This window comes from Hypanus sabinus, chromosome 5 (assembly GCF_030144855.1).
Source record: "Hypanus sabinus isolate sHypSab1 chromosome 5, sHypSab1.hap1, whole genome shotgun sequence".
Lineage (NCBI taxonomy): Eukaryota > Metazoa > Chordata > Chondrichthyes > Myliobatiformes > Dasyatidae > Hypanus > Hypanus sabinus.
This window is the reverse complement of record NC_082710.1, coordinates 12,007,347-12,032,719: the sequence shown is the minus strand read 5'-3', so window position 1 is coordinate 12,032,719 and position 25,373 is coordinate 12,007,347. Positions and strand designations below refer to the sequence as shown.

Genomic DNA, 25,373 nt, shown 5'->3' with positions numbered 1-25,373 from the left:
ATTGTATATGCACAAATTTTTGAAGATCATCGGGTAGGTTGGCATTTTTTAAAGGCACGTGAATATTTAGGGTTTGTTAACAAAGGCACATAATAAAAAAACATGGGAGTTATGCCAAAGCTTTTTGAAATTTAGATTTCACATGGTTTAATATCCTTTCCTCTATACCAGGGGTCGGCAACGTTTACCACTGAAAGAGCCAATATGGACCCATTTCCCACAGAAAAGAAAACACTGGGAGCCACAAAATGAAATAACACTGCATACAACGGGTTTTTTTTGCCTTTATGCTATGTATAAACAAACTATAATGTGTTGCATTTATGAAATTGATGAACTCCTGCAGAGAAAACGAAATTACATTTCTGCATGCAACAAAAACATTTTGAACTCCGAAAAAAAGACGTTGGGTTGAAGGTTACTCCGTAGGTAGCCTACCTTGGATCGAAGAATTAAAAGAAAGCGCGCACTGGCGCGCATTGGCAGTTGTGATGTATATTAATAGCGATAAAAAACACGTTGTAGCGGTGTGCTACACGCAGCGCTAAAATAAAGACTGCAGTCAAAGGTAACTTTATTCGAACTAAACAGCCTTGCTTTAAAGCCTCCCTCAACCCGTCCCCGTGGGCGCGGATGCTCCAAAAGACACGTACTCACAAACCCCCGTAGGCTATCTCCCTTAGTCGGAACGGTAGCTAATTGTGAGCCGGTTCGGATGTGCCAGGAAACGGTGTCTCCGCAAAGTTTTCATATTGTACAAGATCACCATAATCTTCAAATTTCGAATTACATTTCAAAAGCTAACAAACCACGGGGAGCCGCATCACAGAGATCAAAGAGCCGCATGTGGCTCTGGAGCCGCAGGTTGCCGACCTCTGCTCTATACAAAGTGTAAGGAGAATGAAATACTTCTTACTCCGAATCCGATGCAACACAAAAAAACACAAAAGATAACATAATAATAATAATAATAATAAAACACACAATAAATATAAATACATAAGATAGCTTATATACAACGATTGATTGTGAAAGTGATGCTAAGCTGTACATAAGGCGACTGATAGGAAATAATAAAACACTGCTGTAGTTAATGGGTGGAAGTGCTTTTCAGCCTTGCTGCTTGGGGAAAGTAACCGATTTTGAGTCTGGTGGTCCTGGCATGGATACGATGTAGTCTCCTCCCTAATGGGAGGGGATAAACAGTCCATGAGCAGGGTGTGTGGGATCCTTCATGATGTTACTAGCCCTTTTCTGACACCTTACTCTATATACTATATGTCCTAGATGGCAGATATTCTGGTGCCGGTGATGTGTTGGACAGTTTTGACTACCTGTGGTAGAGCCTTCCTGTCCACTGCAATGTAGTTCTGTACCCAACAGGGATTCAGCTTGTTAGGACCTGTTAGCTTGGTAGCATCAAGACATTAGAAAGGATGTGGAAAATATGATCTTTTAGCAGGAATTTGGAAATGAATTTATATGTATTGACTGAAGAAGCTTATGTTGTTTTCCTTAAATCAGAGAGAAATAAGGGAACACTGTTTCTGTGTGTCAGGTCAATAAACACAGAACACATAAGATGAATAGCAAAGGAACCCTAAGCGACATAATGTTACTTTTTTAATGAAGACACTGTGGTAATTGGAACTGCATTTTTGAAAGGGTGACAGAAGATGAAGAAATGGCAACATTGATAGAGTCATAGAGAAATACCGCACAGATACAGGCCCTTCGGCCCAAAGAGTCTATGCCAGCTATTCTCAATTTTCTGTGTTTGACCCATATCCCTCTAAGCCCCATCTCTCCATATACCTTTCCAAGTGCTTCTTAAATGATACGATTGTACAAAAGAGGTGGCAACAATGGATCTAACAGCCTCTTGTGCCATAGTATATTTATTCTGTTCAGACATGCCCAAAGTTCATTTCAATTTTGTTGCTGATGAGCTATTAAAAACAAATTCACCTTCAACTAGGAAATTGCATCATTTTATCTATTTGATATATAACCTTTATAGTTTCAAGAATCAGTACAAGTGATTTTATGTATCTGTTGTTAAGAATAAGATTGCTCATAATGGGTCCAATTGTCTACATGCCAAAATGAATCTGTAAACTTTAAAACAGAACCTCTATTGTTTTATAAAGCATTGCAGGCCAATGTATTAGCCATCATCCACATGTGGTTAACTGAGAATCCAGATGAGCCTAATCATATCTCTAAGTACTGAATGAAAATGAGTAAAGGTAATATTAATGACAATCAGCCTTCAGTTTTGGGGTGAGCATGGCTATGTACTTTAATCTTTTATGTGTGTTTGGTGGTAGCTTATAAAAAGCAGAAAGTATGAATAGTTTCAGATTATTGTGAGCATGTTACTTGATTACAAAATTACACAAATCATTTGATCATCAAATATACACAAAGTATTGTGCAAGAGGAAGTGAGATGATGTTTTCCCAGAAATTTGTGCAGTATATTGTAACTAGTGCAGTGTTGTTGTAGCAACATGTTTTGGAAAGGCATCAGTTTCTGTTGGGTATACTAGTTTAAGACTGTGTAGTTTAACAATATTGTTGTATTTTTATTACTTTTATTGACAGTTTATTGGTATTACAAATACCCATCTCAAGTTTGAAGAACTAACTGGTCATAGACCTGTTATAAATCAAATTGGAAGTTAATGATTTAGAGGGTTACATTTGGTTTCCAGTGGTGATGACCTAAACATTTGGATAAATGTTTTGCAGCTAAATCAGTTCTCTTCCACAATTTACATAAGTTAGAAATATGGGTTTGTAATACATTTTTGAATCTTATTTTATTTAGAGATACAGTGCAGAACAGGCCGTTCGGGCCCAACAATCTGCACCACCCAGCAACTCACCTACTTAACACTAGCCTAATGACAGGACAATTTATAATGAACCTATTAACTGGTATGCCTTTGTTCTGTGAGAGGAAACTGGAGCATGTACAAACTCTTTAGACAGGGGAGAACATAGAACTCGGTATACAGTAGATAGTGCCAGTATTAAACCCTGAACTTCCAATGCTCTGAGCTGTAATACCGCCGTGCTGACTGTTATGCTACAGTGGTGCCTTAAGTGCATCTATCCCATTGATCTACCCTCTTGTACGATAGGATGGATTTTTGGCCTAACAATCAACTTCATTATAATCTTGTGCTTTATTGTTTGCCTGCACTGCACGTTTTTGGTAGTATTTATCCCCCAACCTTTGTCCGCATACAGTTTATGAGTGTTACAACCAGGGATTTTGATCAGTTTTACTGATAATTTTTATTTGTGAATCACATGCTCCTTTTTCACAGTAGAATTCAAAACCAGGGTAAATTGTAAAACATGAAAAACTAAAAATACAAAAATTGAGCTGTCAGCTTTTCAAAAGTATTCATCTCCCTATTCTCAGTACTTATTTGAACCACCCCTTGGAGCTACTACAGCCAGTAGTCTTTTTGGCTAAGTCTCTATTAGCTTTACTCAGCGTGATTGAGAAAGATTTGCACAAGCCTCTTTGCAAAATTGCTTAAACTGTGCAAGATTAGTTGGGGAACCACAGTAGACAGCAGTTTTACCTGAGATGTTCAATGGGATTAAGACCATGACTCTGACTAGGCAACTCAAGAACATCAATTTTCTTCATTTGAAGCCACTCCATGGTTGATATGTTAGTGTGCTTTGGGTCATTGCCCAGCTGTAAAACAAGTTTCCTCCCCAGTTTAAGCTTTATGTTAGAGGCTGGCAGGTTTTTAATGCAGGATCTCTCTGTATTTAGCAGTATTCATCTTCCTATCAAACATGATCAAATTTCCAGTCCCTGCTGCTGATGTGTCCCTCTAGCATGAGGCTACCTCCCCATACTTTACAATAGGGATGGTGTTACCTGGCTGATGCTCTTCAAAATGTCTCATCCGATCACAAGAACTCTTTACATGTATTTATAGTATCTTGTAAGCGGTGCTTTGCAAAGTCTTTATGTGCAAGGATATGCTTTTTGCATTCCACTGCCTTAAAAATATTGAAGGGATGATTCCAGTGTCCTTTAACTGTAACTTACAAAAACTTGCAGCCTTCTCTGGGGAAAAAAATCTCACCTTACTGAAGTGATCAATCAGAGACCATCTCGTTCTATTTTCTCTCACAAGGGCAGACTTCCTCTCCACATCAAACAGTCATGATTTTTCTGAAGACAAAGCATGTTAATTTGCTAGTTTTCTGGGTTTTTTTGGTAACGGTAATGTTTTTTATGTCCTCATTTGCACTGGATTCTTTGTCCCCAATGTTTCTGGGTAACATTTATTATAAATTGATGGTGTGTGGGTGTTGTCAGCAGTTCTTAGCAGTCTGCAGATGAATGCATGCATGCATCCAGCTTGATTTATACCAAGCAAATACTGGAGGGCAGCACTGATGGGAAAGGCCAGTCCCCATTCCAGTATGGATGCCATGTCACATCACCTCCAACGTCTCCCCTCCTGGACTTTTGCAACAGGCAAACCCATAGAATGAGCCATATTCCTCACTACACCCTAGGCCGGGGGTCGGCAACCCGCGGCTCCGGAGCCACATGTGGCTCTTTTACGTCTGTGCTGCGGCTCCCTGTTGCTTTGAGAAATAATTGGTTGTGGCGACCCTTTTCCTGGCACATCCGAACCGACTCACAATTAGATAGCCTACGGGGGTTTGTGAGCACAGAGCTTTGGAGCCTCTGCGCCATGGGGGCAGGTTGAGGGAGGCTTAAAAGTGAGGCTGAAGATTTCGAATAAAGTTTTTTCCTTCGACTGCAGTTACCGACTCTGTGTCGTAATTTTAGCGCTGCGTGTAGCACACCGCTACATGGTCAGTATTTAATTAAAATGTATTTTATGTTGGTTTGTTAGTTTTTGAAATGTAAATCTAAATTTGAAGATTCTGGTGATCTTGTACAATCTAAATAAGACGTTGTGGCGACCCATTTCCTGACACATCCGAACCGGCTCACAATTAGCCAGCGTTCAGGCTAAGGGAGATAGCCTACGGGGGTTTGTGAGTACGTGTCTTTTGCAGCATCCGCGCCCATGGGGGGGCGGGTTGAGGGAGGCTTAAAAGCAAGGCTGTTTAGTTCGAATAAAGCTATCTTTGACTGCAGTTTACTGACTGCGTGTAGCACACCGCTACAACGTGTTTTTATCGCTGGCTGTCCAGAGGGGAGGTGCTGAAACGCTTTGTCGCGTGTCTGGAAGAAGTGAAAACTTTCCTGGGCAGCAAAGGGCTCACCTTTCCTGAGCTGGAACAGCCAGAGTGGCTGGAAAAGCTACACTTCATGGTAGACATGACAGTGCACCTGAACACGCTGAACACAGCTCTTCAACGGGGTAAGGACGTACAGCCCTGCACATGTTGGAGGATGTTTTGGCATTCGAGCGCAAGTTGACAGTGCTTGCCAGAGATTTACAGAAAGGCACATTGTCTCACTTCCCCAATTTGAGAGAGTTCAAACAAGGTCACGACTTGATAAATTCGGAGTATTTACATTCTGCAATCATCGCAATGCAAACATCATTTGGGAAACGCTTCTGTGAGTTCAGAGAGGAAAAAAACACATTATCCTTCCCGGTCACTCCCCTAAGCATCGATCCATCCCTACTGAATACGACTGCATTGTCAGGTGTGAGTCAACCTGAACAAGGATGATAAATATTTTAATTGCCTATTATTTTGCGTATATTTATATGTTTTCATTGTTCAGTGAAATAGTCCTTTTATTTTTCAGGTTGACAGCTGGCTGACGTTATTTTTGGTTTGCTGCTGGCGGCAAATTTAAGTTTGGCGTTTTTCATAAATACAAGAAGGACTCAAATAGACATTGAGTATTTTACTTAAAAGTAACCTTCAACCCAACGTCTTTTTTTCGGAGGTCAAAATGTTTTTGTTGCATGCAGAAATGTAATTTCGTTTTCTCTGCAGGAGTTCATCAATTTCATAAATGCAACACATTATAGTTTGTTTATACATAGCATAAAGGCAAAACAAAACGTTGTATGCAGTGTTATTTCATTTTAAATGTCAAACGGGTTTTGCGGCTCCCAGTGTTTTCTTTTCTGTGGGAAACGGGTCCAAGTGGCTCTTTCAGTGGTAAAGGTTGCTGACCCCTGCCCTAGGCTATGCAGCTCCCCTGCTGTTGATCTCACCAATAAACCAGTGAACCAATCGATGTGTTGAGCTCAGTTGATTCAGTTTTTTCTGTAAAGTAATTCTTTCCTGCAAGAGGGATGACACAGTAGTTTAATCCGATAATGATGTAACATTAAAATGAAGAAAAACACATTGATGTCATCCCAATATTTTCATCTTCCCTGTATTGAAGTACAGGCTGAACAAAGACTTTGTTAGACAAGTCTTGATGTGAACTGTTGTTTGTTATTTCACCACATGTTAACGTTATAGAACAGAAACAATTTTTAACAATACAAGTTGTTGCGTGCAAGACAAATTTCGGATGACTCTGGACTTTTAACAACAGTGCTGGTTTTGTTTGACTTAAAATAGTTTTTAACTATATTCACTTGGACATAAGTCAATTTGCAGTCATTGTTGCCTTAATAATGCAAGCAACATTAATTTTCAAAAAAACTAACCATGTGCCTCTGACTCTTGTGTTTCATCTGTTTCTGAGAGAGAGTGTGTTATCTTATAAAGCCTCTTGTAGTGACCAATAGCTTGCCAACACAATAGTTGTGTGGTATTTATTGAATAGCAATATTTGGAGGAAATGAATGTTGCCATGGGAACTTACATGGGTCCAAACTGTGACTGTCTTTTTGTGTAATGTGTGGAATATTCTTTGTATTACTCCTGCCCATTTCCTCATTATTGGATTATGATATGCTTCTGTTCAATTTGTGTCAATGATAATTCATTGCTAAATCTGAAACATCTTAAAAACGTAGTTGACAGTGTGGTTAAGAAGGTATATGTTGTGTTGGCCTTTATTAGTTGAGGGAATTGAGTTCCAGAGCTGCACGGTAATGTTGCAGCTCTATAAAATCCTAGTTAGACTACACTTGGAATATTGTGTTCAGTTCTGGTCACCTTATTACAGGAAGGATGTAGAAGCTTTAGAGAGGGTGCAGAGGAGATTTACTGGGTTGCTGCCTGGATTGGAGAGCATGCCCTATGAGGATAGGCAAAGTACTTTTATTATCAAGCTATGTATATCATATTACAACCTTAAGATTCATCTTACAGTGCAGCCACAAAACAAAGAAGCACAGTGGAATCCAATGTGCAAAAAGAAAGAACAAATTGTGCAAATAATAAAAAAAACAAACGTGTCACAGAACACAAACTTAGGAGTTCCCATAAGTGAGTCCACAGCCACGGAGCCAGTTCAGTGCTGAGGCGAGTAAAGCCTCATTGAGTAATGAGCTGAACACTAGTTTATCTCTTGCCCTTGGCTGCAATGCCTTAATCTTTTTAATTTGGCTCCCTGCTTAAATCAGCTAAACATCAGTTTATTTTCCACTCTTGGGTCCAGGCCCTGCCGCTTCAGTCTTGCCTGAAGTTTCAATCTGGCTCCAAAACCACTCCAGCAATGGCTGCCACGGTCATACCTGCATTCTCGAGAGTTTAGTTCACCGAATATTTCAGGATACTGCAAAAATGCCAGGTCGTAGAGACGATTTGAAATCACACCACTCAGCGGCAAATTACAGGTTTAGGACTGCAGTGGTCATAGTCTCAAGAAAGTAGATTTGGTAGAATTGTTAGTAGATTTTGGTAGCTATCTGCAAACTGTTGCCATATCTTGCCAGAGCCATCTTTACAGGATAAGAGGTAGAGGTAGTTTTTTTACATAGAGAGTGGTGGGTACATGGAACGCACGTTCAAGGGTATTGGTAGAGGCAGGTACATTAGGAGCATTCAAGAGAATCTTAAATAGGCACATGGATGATAGATACATGGATGGCTATGTAGGAAGGAAGGGTTAGATTGATTTTGGAGTAGATTGAAAGGTTGATACAACATTGTGGGCTGAAGGGCCTGTATGGTGCAGTACTGTTCTATGTTCTATCATAAAAATATAAGAAACACAAGCAGAAATAGACAAGCCATCATTCTTGGAACAGTGATTGGTTCAAATTAAGCATGGAAAAGAATAGTTTGCAGAATGCGGGGGTGAGTTAGGCCAAATTGGAAACTTCTGTTAGATGCAAATTTAATAATGCAGAAAGCCTGAAGGGGAAGTGTTGGATGGGGAATTTGGAAGGTAAGGATGTGCTTCAAATGGTTCTGGCAATTAAGTCCAAGAAAATCTAAAGGTATTTCAAAGTACAAAGTTCAAGGTAAATTTATTATCAAAGTGCATACAGTGGCATGCAAAAGTTTGGGCACCCCTGGTCAAAATTTCTGTTACTGTGAATGGTTAAGTGAGTAGAAGATGAACTGATCTCCAAAAGTCATAAAGTTAAAGATGAAACATTCTTTTCAACATTTTAAGCACGATTAGTGTATTATTTTTGTTTTGTTTTGTACAATTTTAGAGTGAAGAAAAGGAAAGGAGTACCATGCAAAAGTTTGGGCACCCCAAGAAATTTGAGCTCTCAGGTAACTTTTACTGAGGTCTCAGACCTTAATTAGCTTGTTAGGGCTCTGGCTTGTTCACAATCATCGTTAGGAAAGGCCAGGTATGCAAATTTCAAAGCTTTATAAATACCCTGTCTCCTCAAACCTTGTCCCAACAATTAGCAGCCATGGGCTCCTCTAAACAGCTACCTAGCACTCTGAAAATTAGAATAAATGATGCCCACAAAGCAGGAGAAGGTAATAAGAAGATAGCAAAGCATTTTCAGGTAGCCTTTTCCTCAGTTCGTAATGTAATTAAGAAATGGCAGTTAACAGGAACAGTGGAGGTCAAGTTGAGGTCTGGAAGACCAAGAAAACTTTTGGAGAGAACTGCTCGTAGGATTGCTAGAAAGGCAAATCAAAACCCTCGTTTGACTGCAAAAGACCTTCAGGAAGATTCAGCAGACTCTGGAGTGGTGGTGCACTGTTCTACTGTGCAGCGACACCTGCACAAATATGACCTTCATGGAAGAGTCATCAGAAGAAAATCTTTCCTGTGTTCTCACCACAAAATTCAGCATCAGAAGTTTGCAAAGGAACATCTAAATAAGCCTGATGTATTTTGGAAACAAGTCCTGCGGACTGATGAAGTTAAAATAGAACTTATTGGCCACAATGAGCTAAGGTATGTTTGGAGAAAAAGATGCAGAATTTCATGAAAAGAACACCTCTCCAACTATTAACCATGGGGGTGAGGTGTGGATCGATCATGCTTTGGGCTTGTGTTGCAGCCAGTGGCACGGGGAACATTTCACCGGTAGAGGGAAGAATGAATTCAATAAAATACCAACAAATTCTGGAAGCAAACATCACACCATCTGTAAAAAAGCTGAAAATGAAAAGAGGATGGCTTCTACAACAGGATAATGACCCTAAACACACTTCAAAATCCACAATGGACTACCTCAAGAGGCGCAAGCTGAAGGTTTTGCCATGTCCCTCACAGTCCTCACAGATCATCGAAAATCTGTGGATAGACCTCAAAAGAGCAGTGCATGCAAGACAGTCCAAGAATCTCACAGAACTGGAAGCCTTTTGCAAGGAAGAATGGGAGAAAATGCCCCAAGCAAGAATTGAAAGACTCTTAGCTGGCTACAGAAAGTGTTTACAAGCTGTGATTGTTGCCAAAGGGGGTGTTACTAAGTACTGACCATGCAGGGTGCCCAAACTTTTGCTTCGGGCCCTTTTACTTCTTTGTTATTTTGAAACTGTAAAAGATGTAAATAAAAAAGTAATCTTGCTTAAAATATTAAAGAAATGTGTCATCTTTAACTTTATGCCTTTTGGAAATCAGGTCATCTTTTAGTCGCTTAGCTATTCCTAGTAACAGAAATTTTGACCAGGGGCGCCCAAACGTTTGCATGTCACTGTATATATCACCATATACAACCCTGAGGTTCATTTTCTTATGGGTATACTTAAAAAATCTAAAGAATAATAACCATAAAAGAACCAAGGAAACATGAGATGAAGAGTCCTGGAAAGTGAGTCCATTGGTTGTGGGAAGATTTCAATGATGGGACAAGTGAAGCTGAGTGAAGTTATCATCTTTGATTCAAGAGTCTGATGGTTGAGAGGTAGTATCTGTACCTGAACCTGGTGGTGTAAATCCTGAGGTTCTTGTACCTTTTTCAAGATGATAGCAACATGAAGAGAGCATGTCCTGGGTGGTTTAAGTCCCTGATGATGGATGCTGCTTACCTGTGTCAGCATTTCATGCCAACATGCTCAATAGTTGGGAGGGCTTCATCCGTGATGGGCTGGGCTGTAACCAATATTTTTTGTAGTAGCATTTTCTGTTCAAGGGCATTGGTATTTTCAGGCTGTGATGTAGCCAGTTAATATACTTTCCACTACACATTTATAGAAGTTTATCAGTTTTAGATGCCATGCCAAATCACTGCAAATTCCTCAGGAAGTACAGGTGCTGCTGTGTTTTCTTCACAATTGCACATGCGTGCTGGACTCAGGGCAGATCATCCGAAATAATAACATCTAAAAATTTAAAGTTGCTAACTCTGCACCTCTGATCCTTCAGTGAGGACTGGATCATGGACCTCTGGTTTCCTTCTCCTGAAATCTATAACCAGCTCCTTGGTCTTGCTAACATTAAATGAGAAGTTGTTATGGTGCCACTTAGCCAGACTTTCATGATCCCTCCTATATGCTGATTTAGCACCACCTTTTATTCAGCCTATGACAATGGTGTGCCACCAGAAAACTTGAATATGGTGTTGGAAGTGTGCTTAGCCACAGAATCGTAAGCGTAAGATAAGTAAGCAGTTGACTAAGCACATAGACTTGTGGCGCATCTGTGCTGATGGAGATTATGGAGGAGATGTTGTTGCCAATCCAAAGTGACTGGGGTATGCAAGTGAGGAAATCCAGGATCCAATTGCTCAAAGAAGTATTGTGGCTAAGATCTTGGAGCTTATTGATTAGTTTTGAGGGGACGATGGTATTGAATCCTGAACTGTATTCAATAAAGAGCATCCTTAATAATGCATCTGCACTATCCAGATGTTCTAGTGTTGAGTGAAGAGCCAAGGAGATGGCATCTGCTGTGGACCTTTTGCTCCGGTAGGCAAATTGGAGCACATCTAAGTTGCTTCTAGGTAGGAATTGATATGTTTCATCAGCAACCTCTCAAAACACTTCCATCACTGTGGATGTAAGTGCTACAGCGTGATAGTCATTGAGGCAGGTACATTTCTTGGGCGTAAAGAGCAGTAGGTTCACCAGTGAAAGAATAAGGCCTAACAGGTAACTTATATGTGTTACAGGCTACCTGTTAGATGGCTGTGGATTATAATGAAGCCTATTTTCATGAAAGAAGGATATGGAAGCAGGGTGAATGGTTGAATGGGGCAAATAGAGTACGAAAGTGAATTTTGGTTTAGCACTTTTGGTTTTGCAAAAATGGATAAATTGTCAGGAAGGTTTATTTCCTGGCTGGTGAAAGAAATGGGGAATGAAACTGAACAAGATTCTTCAATCTGTTCTGACCAGTAGTGGTTTCAGAATCAGAATTAAGTTTATTATCATTGACTGATATTTATTGTGAAATTTGTTGCGATAGTACAGTGCAATACATATAGTAAAATTACAATAAGAAAAGAGAGCAAAATAGTGAGATTGTGTTCATAGACTGCTCAACATTCTGATGGCAGAGGAGTAGAAGCTGTTTCTAAAAAGTAGAGTGTGTGTCTTTAGGGTCTTGTTCCTCCTCAGTGATGGGAGTAATAAAAAGAAGATGTGCTGGGTGGTGAGGGTCCTAAGTGACGGATGCCACCTTCTTGAGGTGCCTTTTGAAGATATCCTCAATGGTGATGTGGCAAGTGACCATGATGAAGGAGAACTAGGGATCTGCTAATGGTGTATTGTAGCTCTGAAAGGTTGGGAGCTAGTAGGTTGAGAACTAGGGATCTGCTAATGGTGTATTGTAGCTAGTAGGTTGAGAACTAGGTGTATTGTAGCTAGTAGGTTGAGAACTAGGGATCTGCTAATGGTGTATTGTAGCTCTGAAAGGTTGGGAGCTAGTAGGTTTGATGGGCATGTTATTGCTATCTTTTCTGAGTTACAGTTTAAAAATTTTAAAAGAACTGCAATGAAAACAGAAATGCCTGAAGCACTCAGCAGTCAGCAAAGTAAAGATCAGATAAAGTTTTTTTTTGGATCAGGGAGTCTGATTTATTGAAGGATATAAAATTATCAGGGATATGGATGGAGTAAATAGAAAAGACCAGTGTTCATTAGCACTGGGTGATGGGAGTAGATCGTAGGAGCAGATTTACTCAGCACTTGGATGTGCAAGTGAGAATTCTGAGGGCTATGAACCAACTGCTGTAAGTAAGATTTGGTCCAGACAAAATGGATGAAAAATCTCTCATAAAATTTCAAAGTTCAGAGTAAATTCATTATCAAAGTACGTATATGTCACCAAATACTATTATGAGATTCATTTTCTTGCAGGCATTCCCAGTAGAACAAAGATGTACAACAGAATCAATGTAAAACTGCACATAAAACTGAAAAATTGTGCAAATGCAAAAAGAAACAAGTAATAATAATAATAAATGAATAAGTAAAAACTTAAAACAGAACATGAGTCGTAGAGTCCTTAAAAGTGAGTCTAAAGAGTGTGTTCAATGATCTTTCCATTATTGTGGCAAATGAAGTTGTATAGGCTGGTTCAGGAGTTGCATGATTATGTTGCTCCTTGAATCTCAGTCCTTCAATAAAATTATTGCTGAACTAATCTAGGCATCAATTTCACCTTCGTACTTGGTCCCATATCTCTGATTCTCCTAAAGTTTAAAAGTCCGGGTATGTTTCAGGCTGAGATATACATATGACAACAACTTGGTGTAAAAAAAAACAAGGACTTGAGAAAAAAATGTTTGTCATCTCAGTCTTAAATGGTTGATCTCAGGTTCTGTAGCTGTGTACACCAGTTTTAAATTTCCCAGCAAAGGAAATGCTCTTGGCAAATTTCTATCTGCTTCAGAAAGATTATTTTTAGGCTCACTCTGCTTAATCCTTCAACCTAAGGTAACCTCTTTAAACCTGGAATCCACATCTGGGCTTCTGTCCTTCCTTCTAGAGGAGCAATACCTCAGGTGTGGTCTCACTGAACTGTAGCTTCCTTATTTACATGCTCCTTACAATAAAAGACCAACACCTCATTTGTTTTCCTAATTACTTGTTCTGCCTGCCTGCCAGCTTTTTGTGATTCTTGGAGAAGTATAGTAAGATCTCTTTGAATACCAGCATTCAGAGTTTTACACAATTTGAATAATCTGATTTTCTTTTCTTCCCACCAAAGTAAATGACCTCACATTTCTGCAGAACATTCTATCTGCCAATTTTTGCCCACTCAGTTAACCTGTTTATATCCTTTGCAGGCTCTTAGTGTCTCAATTCGGCTGAGTATCCCATGTGTCTATATTGCTAATACACATGATGCTTTTGAGATTAATTTTATGACCTTGTTCCAAATTCAACACCTGCCCATATTCAAGGCCTGCCCATATACATCCTCCCTCACCTCCAGGGCCCCAAACAGTCCTTCCAGATGAGGCAAAACTTAACTTGCAAATCTTTGGTCTATTGTGTCCAGTGCACTTGATGCAGCTTCCTGTATGTTGGTGAGACCTGTCATAAATTGGAAGACTGCTTTGTCGATCTCCTCCACTCAATCTGCTAAAAACAGAACTTCTCAGTGGCCAAACATATTAATTCCTATTCCCATTCCCATTCAGGCATGTTGGTCCATGGGCTCCTCTTGTGCTAAGATGAGGCCACCCTGAAGATGGAGGAGCAACGGTTTATTTTCCGTCTGGGTAGCCTCCAACCTGATAGCATGAACATCAATTTCTTCTTACAGTAAAAATATTTCCCTCCCCTTCTCTTCTTCTATTCCTGACTCTGGCCTCTTACCTCTTCTCACCTACCTATCACCTCCCCTGAGTACCCTCCTCTTTCCCTTTCTTCTATGGACCACTCTCCTCTCCTATCAGATTCCTTCCTCTCCAGCCCTTTCCCACACATCTGGCTGCACCAATCACTTTCTAGCTATCCTCCTTCCCCTCCCCCATCTTTATACTCTGGGATCTTCCCCTTTCTTTTCCAGTCCTGAAGAAGGGTCTCAGCTCGAAATGTTGACTGTTGTTCATTTCCATGGATGCAGCCTGACCTGCTGAGTTCCTCCAGCGTTTTGTGTGTATTGCCTTAAATATAAAAATGTTAGGTCACTGAATTTCAAAGGTTTTCTGTTGTATCTCAGACTTCCAGCATTCACATTATTTTCATTTTGCAATTACAAATAATGTATCTATTTCTCCCATTTATACCTTTTCTAAAATGAACTCTATTTTTCTGATTTTATTGTCCTATTGCCATTTTCTTTTGCTTCAGTTCCATTAATTAATTAATCTCTCCTACTTAGTACTCTCTTGTGCTCTTTCCTTATTTTTTTCTCTTTTCCCCTTCCTCCATTTCTTAGCTTAATTATCTTTTGCCTTTTCCAATTCTACATAGAACATTACAGCACAGAACAGGCCCTATGGCCCACAATGCTGTGACAAACGTTTAATATACTCTGAGATCAATCTAACCCTTCCCTCTGACATAGCCCTCAATTTGTAAGAGTTTCTTAAATGTCCCTAATATATCTGCCCCTACTATCACCCCTGGCAGGACGCCCCATGCATTTACCACTCTCTGTGTGAAAGACTTACCTCTGACATTCCTCCAATACTTTCCTCCAATCTCCTTAAAATTATGCCCCTTTGCATTAGCCATTTCCACCCTTGAAAAAAGTCTCTGGCTGACTGCTCGGTCTATGCCTTTTCTGATGAAGCAACTTCTATCTGAAGGATTAAGTGCTTTCTTCTACTTAGATGCTATTCGAACTGTTGAGTATTTCTGGAATTTATGTTTATATTTTCGATTTATTACATCCATAGGATTTTGTTTTCATAACTTTCACTGGCCAAGTGCAGGAACATTCGGACACAGATTTAAGGTGATTGGCAAAAGGACCAGAGGTAACATGAGGGGGCAGTTCTTTATACAATGAGCTATTATGATTTGTGATCTACTGATTGAAAGGGTGATGGAACAAATTCAACAAGAGGTTTTGTAAGGGAATTGGATTGATGGGAAAAACTTTGCAAGTCTATGGGGAAAAGATTTTGGCTGTATGAAAGAGTTGGCATAGCCATGTTGGTCAAAAGGCCTTCTTTATTGCTGTATCGAATTATGCTTCTATTAAATCTGTTTACTAATTTTTTTCCTTTAGAAAATAACCAGAAATTGGCTGAATTTCTGATATTTAGAATCATGTATATTAGTACTCAGTTTCTTTGCTATTTTCACTACAATCTCTATGAGGCTGAAGGACTGCTTTTACCCTACTGTTAACAGACTTGTGAATAGACCTCTTGTACAATGAGATGGACTCTAGGCCGCACAATATGATCATGCACCTTATCACTGTATTACCTACACTGCACTCTTTCAGGAGCTTTTACACTTTATTCTACATTATTACTGCTTTACCTTATTCTACTCCAGTGCACTGTGCTATGATTAGGTCTGTATGAACAGTGTGCAGAACAGGCTTTTCACTGTATTTCGACAGATGTGACACGAATAAACCAGTACTGATACGAATATGAGTAATATTTTTGAAAGATTATGGTCCCAGCACAGGCTGATGGGATAAGGCAGTTTAAATGATTTAACATGGTCTAGATGGGACGAAGGACCTATTTTGGTGCTGTACTTTCCTATGACTCTGTGATCTATTATTAAGTAAATGACATCTTAGGTGGAGATTTTCAATAAAATCTGTTATATACTGAGCATGTGTATCAAGGCACATGAATATGCAGGGAATGGAGGGATATCAATCATTTGTGAACAGAAGGGATTAGTTTAATATGTATCATGTAAGGCACAAATAGTGTGGGCCAAAAGACTTGTTCCTTTGATGTATCATTCTATGTTTATTTATTTAGAGATATAGCATGGAATAAGCTCTTCCAGCCCTTCGAGCCGTGTTGCCCAGCAACTCCTGATTTAACCCTTGCCTAATCACAGGACAATTTACAATGACCAGTTAACCTACTAACTGGTATGTTTTTGGACTGTGGGAGGAAACTGGAGCACTCAAAGAAAACCGATACATTCCATGGGGAGAACGTACAGACTCCTTATAGGTGATGCCAGAATTGAACTCTGAACTCTCACGTCCTGAGTTGTAATAGTGGTGCGCTACCGTGGTGCTCCAAATAAATATGAAATGCTTCACGAATTTGCGTGTGCTCCTTTTGCAGAACAATTATGTTCTATGATTGATTACAGCAACAATTCTTTTTTTTTAATTATTTCATTCAGCAGCAGTTAGTCAATGATCTTTGTGTGGTTTTGTGATGAGAAATACCAAAGTTCTCAAATTGTTGTCTTTATATCTGAGAGTTTGAGTTATATCTGTGACTGATCCAAGCCCTACTTTGCACTCTGCCATCAATACTGAAAAGACTTAACAGTAGCTTACATAGATTGTAAATGTCCTCAAGTGAAGGTGACAAGAAATTCCATCATATTTTAATATAAAATAAAAGATTGTGAGAACAAAGCGATATTTTTAACTCAGTGAGAACACATGGTAGCACAATGGTCAGCACAACACCAGTGACCTGGGTTCATTTCCTGCTGCTGCCTGTGAGGAGTTTGTACTTTCTCTCTGTGACGTGTGGGTTTCCTCTGGGTGCACCAGTTTCCTCCCTCAGACCAAAGCCATACCAGATAGTAGGTTAATTGGTCAGTGCAAGTTGTCCCATGATTAGGCTCGGGTTAAATTGGGGGATTGCTGGGCAGCGTGGCTCGAATATCAATAAATAAATGAATAAACAAACAACCACTAGAAGGAATAAGAGCATGCACTCGACAAGTATTGCCCCAAAATAGAAGTGATAGGTGGCTGTAGTTCAGATTGTATTTGTTTAGATTAAAACTTCAGAAGATAAACATTCAAGGGACTAGAAGTTGATTGTTATTTTCTCCTCTATCATTGTATAGTTGTATATACTTATCTAAATATCTTAAGCTATAAATTATGTGAATTATGTATAAAATGATGGAAAATTAAAACACAGATGGAACCTATTTTACCAATTAAAGATTTACAGCTTTGCTGGAGAAATCCAAAACTAATCTCTCCGCACTGTATGCTCTTTATTCTGAATATTTACCTGTGTCAAATTGCAATATACAGATCACAATTTAGATGTGAAATATTCAAGTGCTAAGAATTGTCTTAATATTTTAAAACTAAATGAAGATACTGAATTATTTCTACCTTTGTACTCTAGGTTTTTGCAAATAAAACGGTGGAGGTGTTTTTTATATTTCTGAAAAGCCTTAGCAACTCATTTATTGAACACCAAAAAACTGAACACAAAGTGCCCTAAAAACCCTTTACATAATGACGTCATCACGTCAGACCAGTCTCTTAAAGTGAAACCCCAACTCAATGTTGGTGGTTGTGACTTATGTACACTTCCACTGTTTACATTACTCTACACAGCCACCTGCAGATTGAGTAAAACTGGCATTGTGAGCCTGTCCAGAGCTCAGACGAGCTGCCTGACTCGGCTCCTGTGTTCCATGGGTGGAGAAAGTGCAGGTGCCTCTGGCTCATCTAGTGGCGTGTTGACATGCTCATGGTCATGGTGTGACAGCAGGGGCATGGTAGTGGAATCCTTCAAATCTTGGTGGGCCGATTTACTTTAATTTATTGTCACCAAATAATTGATAATAGAGCATACAATCATCACAGCGATATTTGATTCTGTGCTTCGTGCTCCCTGGAGTACAAATCAAAATAAATATAATAAAAATTAAAATTATAAATCATAATTAGAAAATAGAAAAGGGCAAGTAAGGTAGTGCAAGTCGGGTCCGGATATTTGGAAGGTACGGCCCAGATCCGGGTCAGGATCCGTTCAGCAGTCTTATCACAGTTGGAAAGAAGCTGTTCCCAAATCTGGCCATACGAATCTTCAAGCTCCTGGAGGGAAGAGGGACAAAAAGTGTGTTGGCTGGGTGGGTTGTGTCCTTGATTATCCTGGCAGCACTGCTCCGACAGCGTGCGGTGTAAAGTGAGTCCAAGGATGGAAGATTAGTTTGTGTGATGTGCTGGGCTATGTTCGTGACCTTCTGCAGCATCTTCTGGTCTTGGACAGGACAACTTCCATTCCAGGTTGTGATGCACCCTAGAAGAATGCTTTCTACGGTGCATCTATAAAAATTAGTGAGAGTTTTAGGGTTTAAGGCAATCTACTGAAATATATCCCAGTTTACACCTCTTATCTGTGATAAAAGTCTTTTTTCCCTCATTCCAAAATGTGGAATTTATTGAAGTTGGTGGAATGCTGTTGAGAAGCTGACCAGGTGGCAAGGTGTCAGGGTGAAATCATCTGGCACTCATAATTGTTGTCTGTATACCAACTCAGCCAAGGATGCCTGCAGGTCCTCTTTTAGAATGACTCTGAGTCCCAGCAGGACCCATGGGAGATGATCATTGCAACACTTATTAGTGAGGGAAACCCTCAGAGTAGCCTTTAAGAGTGGTAAAACCGCTCAAATAGGCCATTGGACTGTGGGTGATATGCTGTGGTGTGATGTAACCTATCACTGAGGTTCTGGGACCATTGCAGCCCAGATGTTTGATATGAATTGGGGACTGCAGTCAGAGGAAATATCAGATGGAGTGCCAAACTGAGCAACCCAGATGCTGATAATTACCCGAGCCACATCTGTAGCTGTCATCAATGCTAGGGAGGTGACCTTTGGCTACCTGGTAGTACAGTCTACCATAGTAAGGAGGTTTGCTAAACCAGAGGAGGTGGTGAGGAGGACCAACAAGGTCCAGATTGACATTAAACCATTGCTCAGGGACATCATAAGGTGCCAATAGCACCTGAATGTGACGGTTAATTTTTGTCCTCTGGTACTCCACACAGTCTGCAGACTAATCACACAATCCTTTCGAAGGCCATGCACACAAACTTTAGTGCAGCCAGCTTCTGGGAGGCCTTCTGGCGCAGATGCGAGAGGCCAATTATGCAGTCAAAATCAGCTTGCCTCCAGTTTGCGGGCATGATGAGGCGAGGGCAACTGGTTGAGACATTGCGTGGGAGAGAAACCCTCCCTGAACTTATTGTCAGCCAACCATAGGCCCGTAACTGCTGTACTGTAAGCCTGGACCTCTGGGTCAGTAGCTTGCTTGGCTCCCATGCCGGGATAATCAACCCCAATGTGTATGGGCTCAATGGCTAGCTGTGAGAATCAATTGGCCACAGCATTATTTTTCCCCATGATATGTTATATATGAGTTGTGAACTCGGATATATGGGCTAGGTAGCATTGCTACTGTGCAGACTGAGGATCTGATGTTTTGGCCATTGCTTGCATGAAGGGTTGGTGGTCATTGAAAACTGTGAAATGGCAACTCTCTAAGAGAAAACAAAAAAGGCGGACAACCAGATAGAGACTGAGAAGCTCATGGTCTTCTATCTTCATATCTCAGTTTCTTCTATCTTCTATCTTCATATTCATGGTACTTCCTTTCGGGGTTATGGAGCTAGCCACTGAAGAAGGCGAATGGCTGCCGCCCTCCACCAGCCAGCTGTTTATGCACAGCACTCACAGCATAATCTGAAGCATCAGTAGTAGTGGCTATGGATAAGCTGGGGAGCGGATGTGCAGGTAGAGTCATGTTATAAAGAGCTTGATTGGTGTCATTAAATGTCCTGATCATGTTTGCTGACCCGTTAGGCACTTGATTAGGAGTATTGCCTTTAAGCACAATATGTAGGGAAAGCATAAGTTCAGCAAAATGAAGTGGTGATAGAAATTTCACCAAACCTAAAAAATCTCCTGTAGATTTGAAGTTGTGCAGGGTGTGGGAAATCCATAATCGTGGCTACTTTTGATAGGAAGGGTTGGAACCTTCTACGGAGATGCGATGGCTGAGAAAGTCAATGGTTGACAACTCAACTGGCATTTAGCAGGGTTAATAATCAACCTCTGTTGGCTTAAGCACTCAAAAAGTGTGCAGAGATAGAATTCGTGTTCAGATTTGGATGCAGTGACAAAAAGTATGTCACCCAGGTAAACAAAAAAAAAATCTAAGTCTTTTTATACGGAGTCCATCAGCTGTTGGAAAGTGTATGCTGCATTTTTCAGCCCAAGTGGCATGCGCAGAAGCTCAAAGAGGCCAAAAGGGGTCATCACAGCTGTTTTGGGAATGTCCTCCAAGCACACAGGCACCTGATGGTAACCCCTAATTAAATCGACTTTGGAAGAACTTCACTTTCCAGCTAAAAGTAGATGTGTGGGACCAGGAAATGATCAGGGGGTGGTGACTTCATTATGGCATTGGTAATCACTACATGGGTGGCAACCACTGTTGGACTTAGGGACCACATAGAGGGGTGAAGCCCTGGGGCTATTTGGCATACTATGCCAAGTCTTTCCATGTTGGCAAATTCAGCCTTTGCGGTTGCCAGCTTTTCTGGGTCCAGTCTGCGCACGTGGGCATGGACTGGTGGCATGGAGAATGTAGGCTTGGTTAGGCTTGAGAATTTGCCCAGCAATTGAGTGAACTATGCAGAGTTGCATGCAGTTGACGGAGTTGCTGTGGGGAACTTACATCCACTAGCTGGCAGTTCTTAAGATCATCGACCAACAATCCTTGGGCACACAGAAAATCTGCACCGAGCAGAGGTCTAGCCACTTTAACCAGGACAAAATCCCATGTGTAATGTTGCCCACTGAAGTAGAGTGTCACCCGTCATATCCCGTAAGTTAGGATCTTGCTGCCGTGGGTGCTCTTTGCCTTCTCATCAATAGGCAATGCTGACAGCACACTCTATTTGAGCAGCCGTGCCACACAAGAAGTGTTGCCCTGAAATGGTGTCTGTAATGAACAGTAGACGACACTGGCAGCTGGAACTCAGCTGTTCACAGACCACTGATGTCCTGATACGCAGGCATTGTTGAAACTTCAAAGTGGTTGGCACTTCCTAGCATTTCTATTAAAGCGAGCATGGTAAAAACACAGGTCTGGGTTATTTGCTTCGCTGCCACATGCATCCTTATTCTGGGGGCCTTGCTGACTGGGCTTATTGAGGTAGAGAAAGGAAGAGGAACGATGCATCGTTGCCTGGCTGAGTATAGACTATCAACCATTTTCGCAAGCTCCTTATAGTCCTTCACGGGTGCATTAGTGAGGGCTATGCGAACTTGATCAGGCATTTGCTGCGTGGAGAGTTCTTTAAAAATAAAACAAGGATGGTGATTTCCAGCAGAGACAGCATATGGTCCATTAGCTCTGAAGGCTTACCATCGCCAAGACAGGCAAGGAGAGCAACTGTTGAAATACTCAGACTCTGAGAGTCCAAAAGTCTGTAAAAGATGAGTTTTCAGCAACCGGTGTTTATCGTGTTCATGCGTGTGTTCTCTTAGAGGCATCATTCTTACGCCGTGGAGTTACTAAGTGATGCTATGATATTTTTGGTGTTGTCATAGAGATTTCTTGAAGTGCAAATTGAGCCTCAGTTTGTATGAACCAAGCAATAGCATTTTGTTCCTTAACTCCAGTAGTTTCAAAGTGACTGCCTTGGCAAACATGTTCACTAACTCTGCAATTGTCCTGGAGCATTGGGGTCACCAGTGTGGGTGTTCGGTAATAAAACAGTGGAGGCGTTGTAAGTTTCAGAAAAACCAGAGCAACTCATTTACTGAACTCCAAAAAAAAGAACTTAAACCATGCCAAAAAACCCTTTAAGTAATTACATCATCATGTCAGATCAGCCTCTAAAAGTGAAACCTCAACTCAATGTTGGTGGTTGTGAATTTTGTGCATTCCCACCAATTATGCTACCTCACACCTTTATTATTTATGACTCCTAGATGCTTTGGTGAATAATTCCTGAGTTAGTGAGTCAAGGATTAATGTAAATCTGCCGAATGTATCTTTCAGGCAGATGATGCTGAAGATCCATTTTAACTAGATCCTCCTGGTAACTGCTTATCAAGTCCTATGTATGAATGCTCTTTGCGATTTTGTCATGTACATTAGTGAGGCTGTTGTAAGTAGCTCGCTTCTACTGATTCCATGAGAAATTGTCAATTTACAGGAAGTCCAGCTACATTTGTTAAACAGCATGAAAACTTTGACAAACTTCTATCGATGCACAGCGGCGAGTATTCTGACTGCATACATCACAGCCTGGTATAGAAACACTAATACTCAGGAATGGAAAAGCCTACAAAAAGTGGTTAATATAGCCCTGTATTGAGCACAGGAGAAGCCTCACCATTGAGCTCATCTACGAGGAGCACTGGCACAAGAGTGCCGCATCCATTTTTAAGGACCCCCCCCCAACTCTCTAATAAGGCCATACTCTTTTCTCATTGCTGCCATTGGGTAGAAGGTACTGGAGCCTTAGGTCCTACACCACCAGGTTCACAAACAGTTATTACCCTTCAACCACTAGGCTCCTGAACTGGTGTGGATAACTTCACTCACCTCAACACTGAACTGATTCTGTCTTTTGTATATTGGTTGTTTGTCAGTCTTTGTGTGTAGTTTTCTTTGATTCTACTGTATTTCTTTGTTCTACTGTGGATGCCTGCAAGAAAATGAATCTCATGGTGACATGCAGTATGTACTTTGATATAATAAATTTACATTGGACTTTGAACTTATTCCCAGTGTTGTGTATTAGGAGTATATGTTTCCTCTGGGTGCTACAGTTTCCTCTCACATTCCAAAGATTTAGGCATTAAGGTTACTAAGTTCTGGGTATGCTGTTTTGATGCTGGTAGCATGACAATACTTGCGAGCTGCCCCCAGCACAATTCTCAGGTTGTGTTGGTCATTGATGCAAAAGGTACATTTTACTGTATTTAATGTTTTGATATATATGTGACAAATAACACTATTCTTTTTGTCTTTAAATCTTTTTTAACTCACTGCAGACAATAGGCATATTTTTATATCTAAATATTAACATGCAGTGGAGTGGCTGTGATGATATGCATGAAGTACTATACAGGTTGAATACCCTTTATCTGAAATTCAATTTTTTTTTAAACATTGACATGTCATCACTAACGGAAAGTTCCACAATGCGCTGGGAAGGTTCACATACGTGATGAACAGAAGTTAATGAAAAATAGAAAAACAAGTTCAAGTTTAATATCATTCAACCATACATGAATACAGCCAAATGAAACTCTGGGACTAACGTGCAAGGTACATAAAACTACCCCCCCCCCCCCATTGTAGTTACTGTGGCACGGGTGGCTGTTTGAAATCAATGGTGAAATGAAGCCAGTCGTTGCCTGGAACCCGGTGAACTGGTCAGGGGTGGTCATTCAACTCTGATCGTATAAAGAAGACACAGCTCCATCATGTGAGATTGTCCTCCAACTACAGATTGTTCATTCTGTGAGCTTCACACCAGCTGTACATAAGAAATATATGTAATGTAAATGGGTTTCATGTTTAGACCTGGATCCCACCCTCAAGATATATCATTATATAGATGCAAATATTCCAAAATCCGAAATACAAAACACTTCTGTCCTCAAGCATTTCAGATAAGGGATGCTCAATATGTGCTAGCAAAATTAATTATACTTTTCTGGGAAATGGAAACTGGATTCTTGAATGATGAATTGCGATATTTTTGTGCAAATCAATGTCATAAAATAACTGAAGATATTGAATTTATTTAAACTTACTTTGAGGGTTGTGATCAGATGGAATTAATTTGGAGAAAAGCTTCTCTATTCCTGGTTGGAAACTTGCGCCTTTAAATCGGAATTATTGAGACATTACCCAAGTTTGCATTGTATCACATTTTGCAGTCAGTCCTTGTTCACAAGTCACTGACAGAACTCATTTATCTTTCTTCATTCACAACTCCTCCCTGAATGGGGCTAGCACCACAATAGATGTCTAGAGCCACCGCAGTGTAATGAATTGAACCTCGAAGACGAACGTCAACTTGTTTTCGGGGCCAAAGAAAGTACTTTGCATGTCAGTATCTCGCATTGAAGATCGAAATAGAGGCTGCAGGTGACAGCATTCTCACTACATTTCACACTTATAAATCATTATTTTTAGTGAATGTGCCAACCAGCTGAGAATAAGGCTGTTTATCCTCAGCATTTATTTCATTAGCATGCAGTGAGATCATCTTTATTAGTTACAAACAACCTTAGTAGCCTCCTCAATGTACTTTTGTCTGTTTAAGTTAATTAAAGCCTCTTTGTTGAAAGTATTCCTTTTCATTTCAACTCTGTGATTATCTTTCTAAATTCAAATACAAACTTTAGTGATGTCTTTTAAAATCATGTCAATGTTCATGCCATTTCAGAGTGGTGGGGGGGAATGTAATTGCCTCTCCCTGTCCTTCACCATTCCTTATATCTGTTTTCCTCTCTCACCTTACCTCCTTACCTGCCCCTCACCTCCTTCTGGTGCTCCTACCCCTTCCCTTTCTTACTTGGCCTTCTGTTCTCTCCTATCAAATTTATCCTTACCCAGCCCTGTATCTCGGGTGAAATTTCCCAGCTCTTTACATCACCCCTCCCCCACCTCCCAGTTTCATCTATCATCTATCACCTGGTACTTCTTCCTCCACTCCCTGCACCTTCTTATTATGACCTCTCCTTTTCCTTTCCAGTCCTGATGAAGGGTCTTAGCCCAAAATGTCAACTGTTTACTCTTTTCCATAGATACTGCCTGACCTGCTGAATTCCTCCAGCATTTTGTGTGTTCTGCAGATTTACTTGTGTTTGTGACCACCAGTTCTTTATCATTTCCAGTCAGTCACCTTATGTATAGATAATCCTGTTACTTTATGTACGTATGGTCTATGAAGTATCTAAGCTAATCTTATGTACTTATATTTCTTGTGTTTTTTCTTGTTTTCTTAATGCTTATTGTGTTTTTTTTATGCTGTGTCGGATCTGGAGTAACAATCGTTTCATTTTCCTTTACACTCGTGTACCGACAGAGGACAATAAACAGTCTTGAATCTACTGGGAATGTGATACCATTAGCGCCTGTGTGATTCTGATTCTGATTAATTATTGCCAAGGCACTGGAGGTTTGTGATATGCACCATAATTGCTGTGTCTGGAGGGAACCCATTG

General features: G+C 40.4%; 1 protein-coding gene across 7 annotated transcripts in view; it reads left to right on the top strand.

The window, feature by feature from the left end:
* Positions 1–25,373, top strand: part of xrcc4 (X-ray repair complementing defective repair in Chinese hamster cells 4) — a 388,378-nt gene that overhangs the window by 9,253 nt on the left and 353,752 nt on the right. For 6 of the 7 annotated variants that reach the window (XM_059969369.1, XM_059969364.1, XM_059969363.1 and 3 more), the window contains exon 2: positions 8,549–8,612. The exons of the other annotated variant lie outside the window; for it this stretch is intronic. In XM_059969369.1, the coding sequence (XP_059825352.1) occupies positions 8,573–8,612 (40 nt within the window). In that variant the 5' untranslated portion in view covers positions 8,549–8,572. The remainder of the gene's footprint in view (positions 1–8,548; positions 8,613–25,373) is intronic. 7 annotated transcript variants of the gene reach the window in all.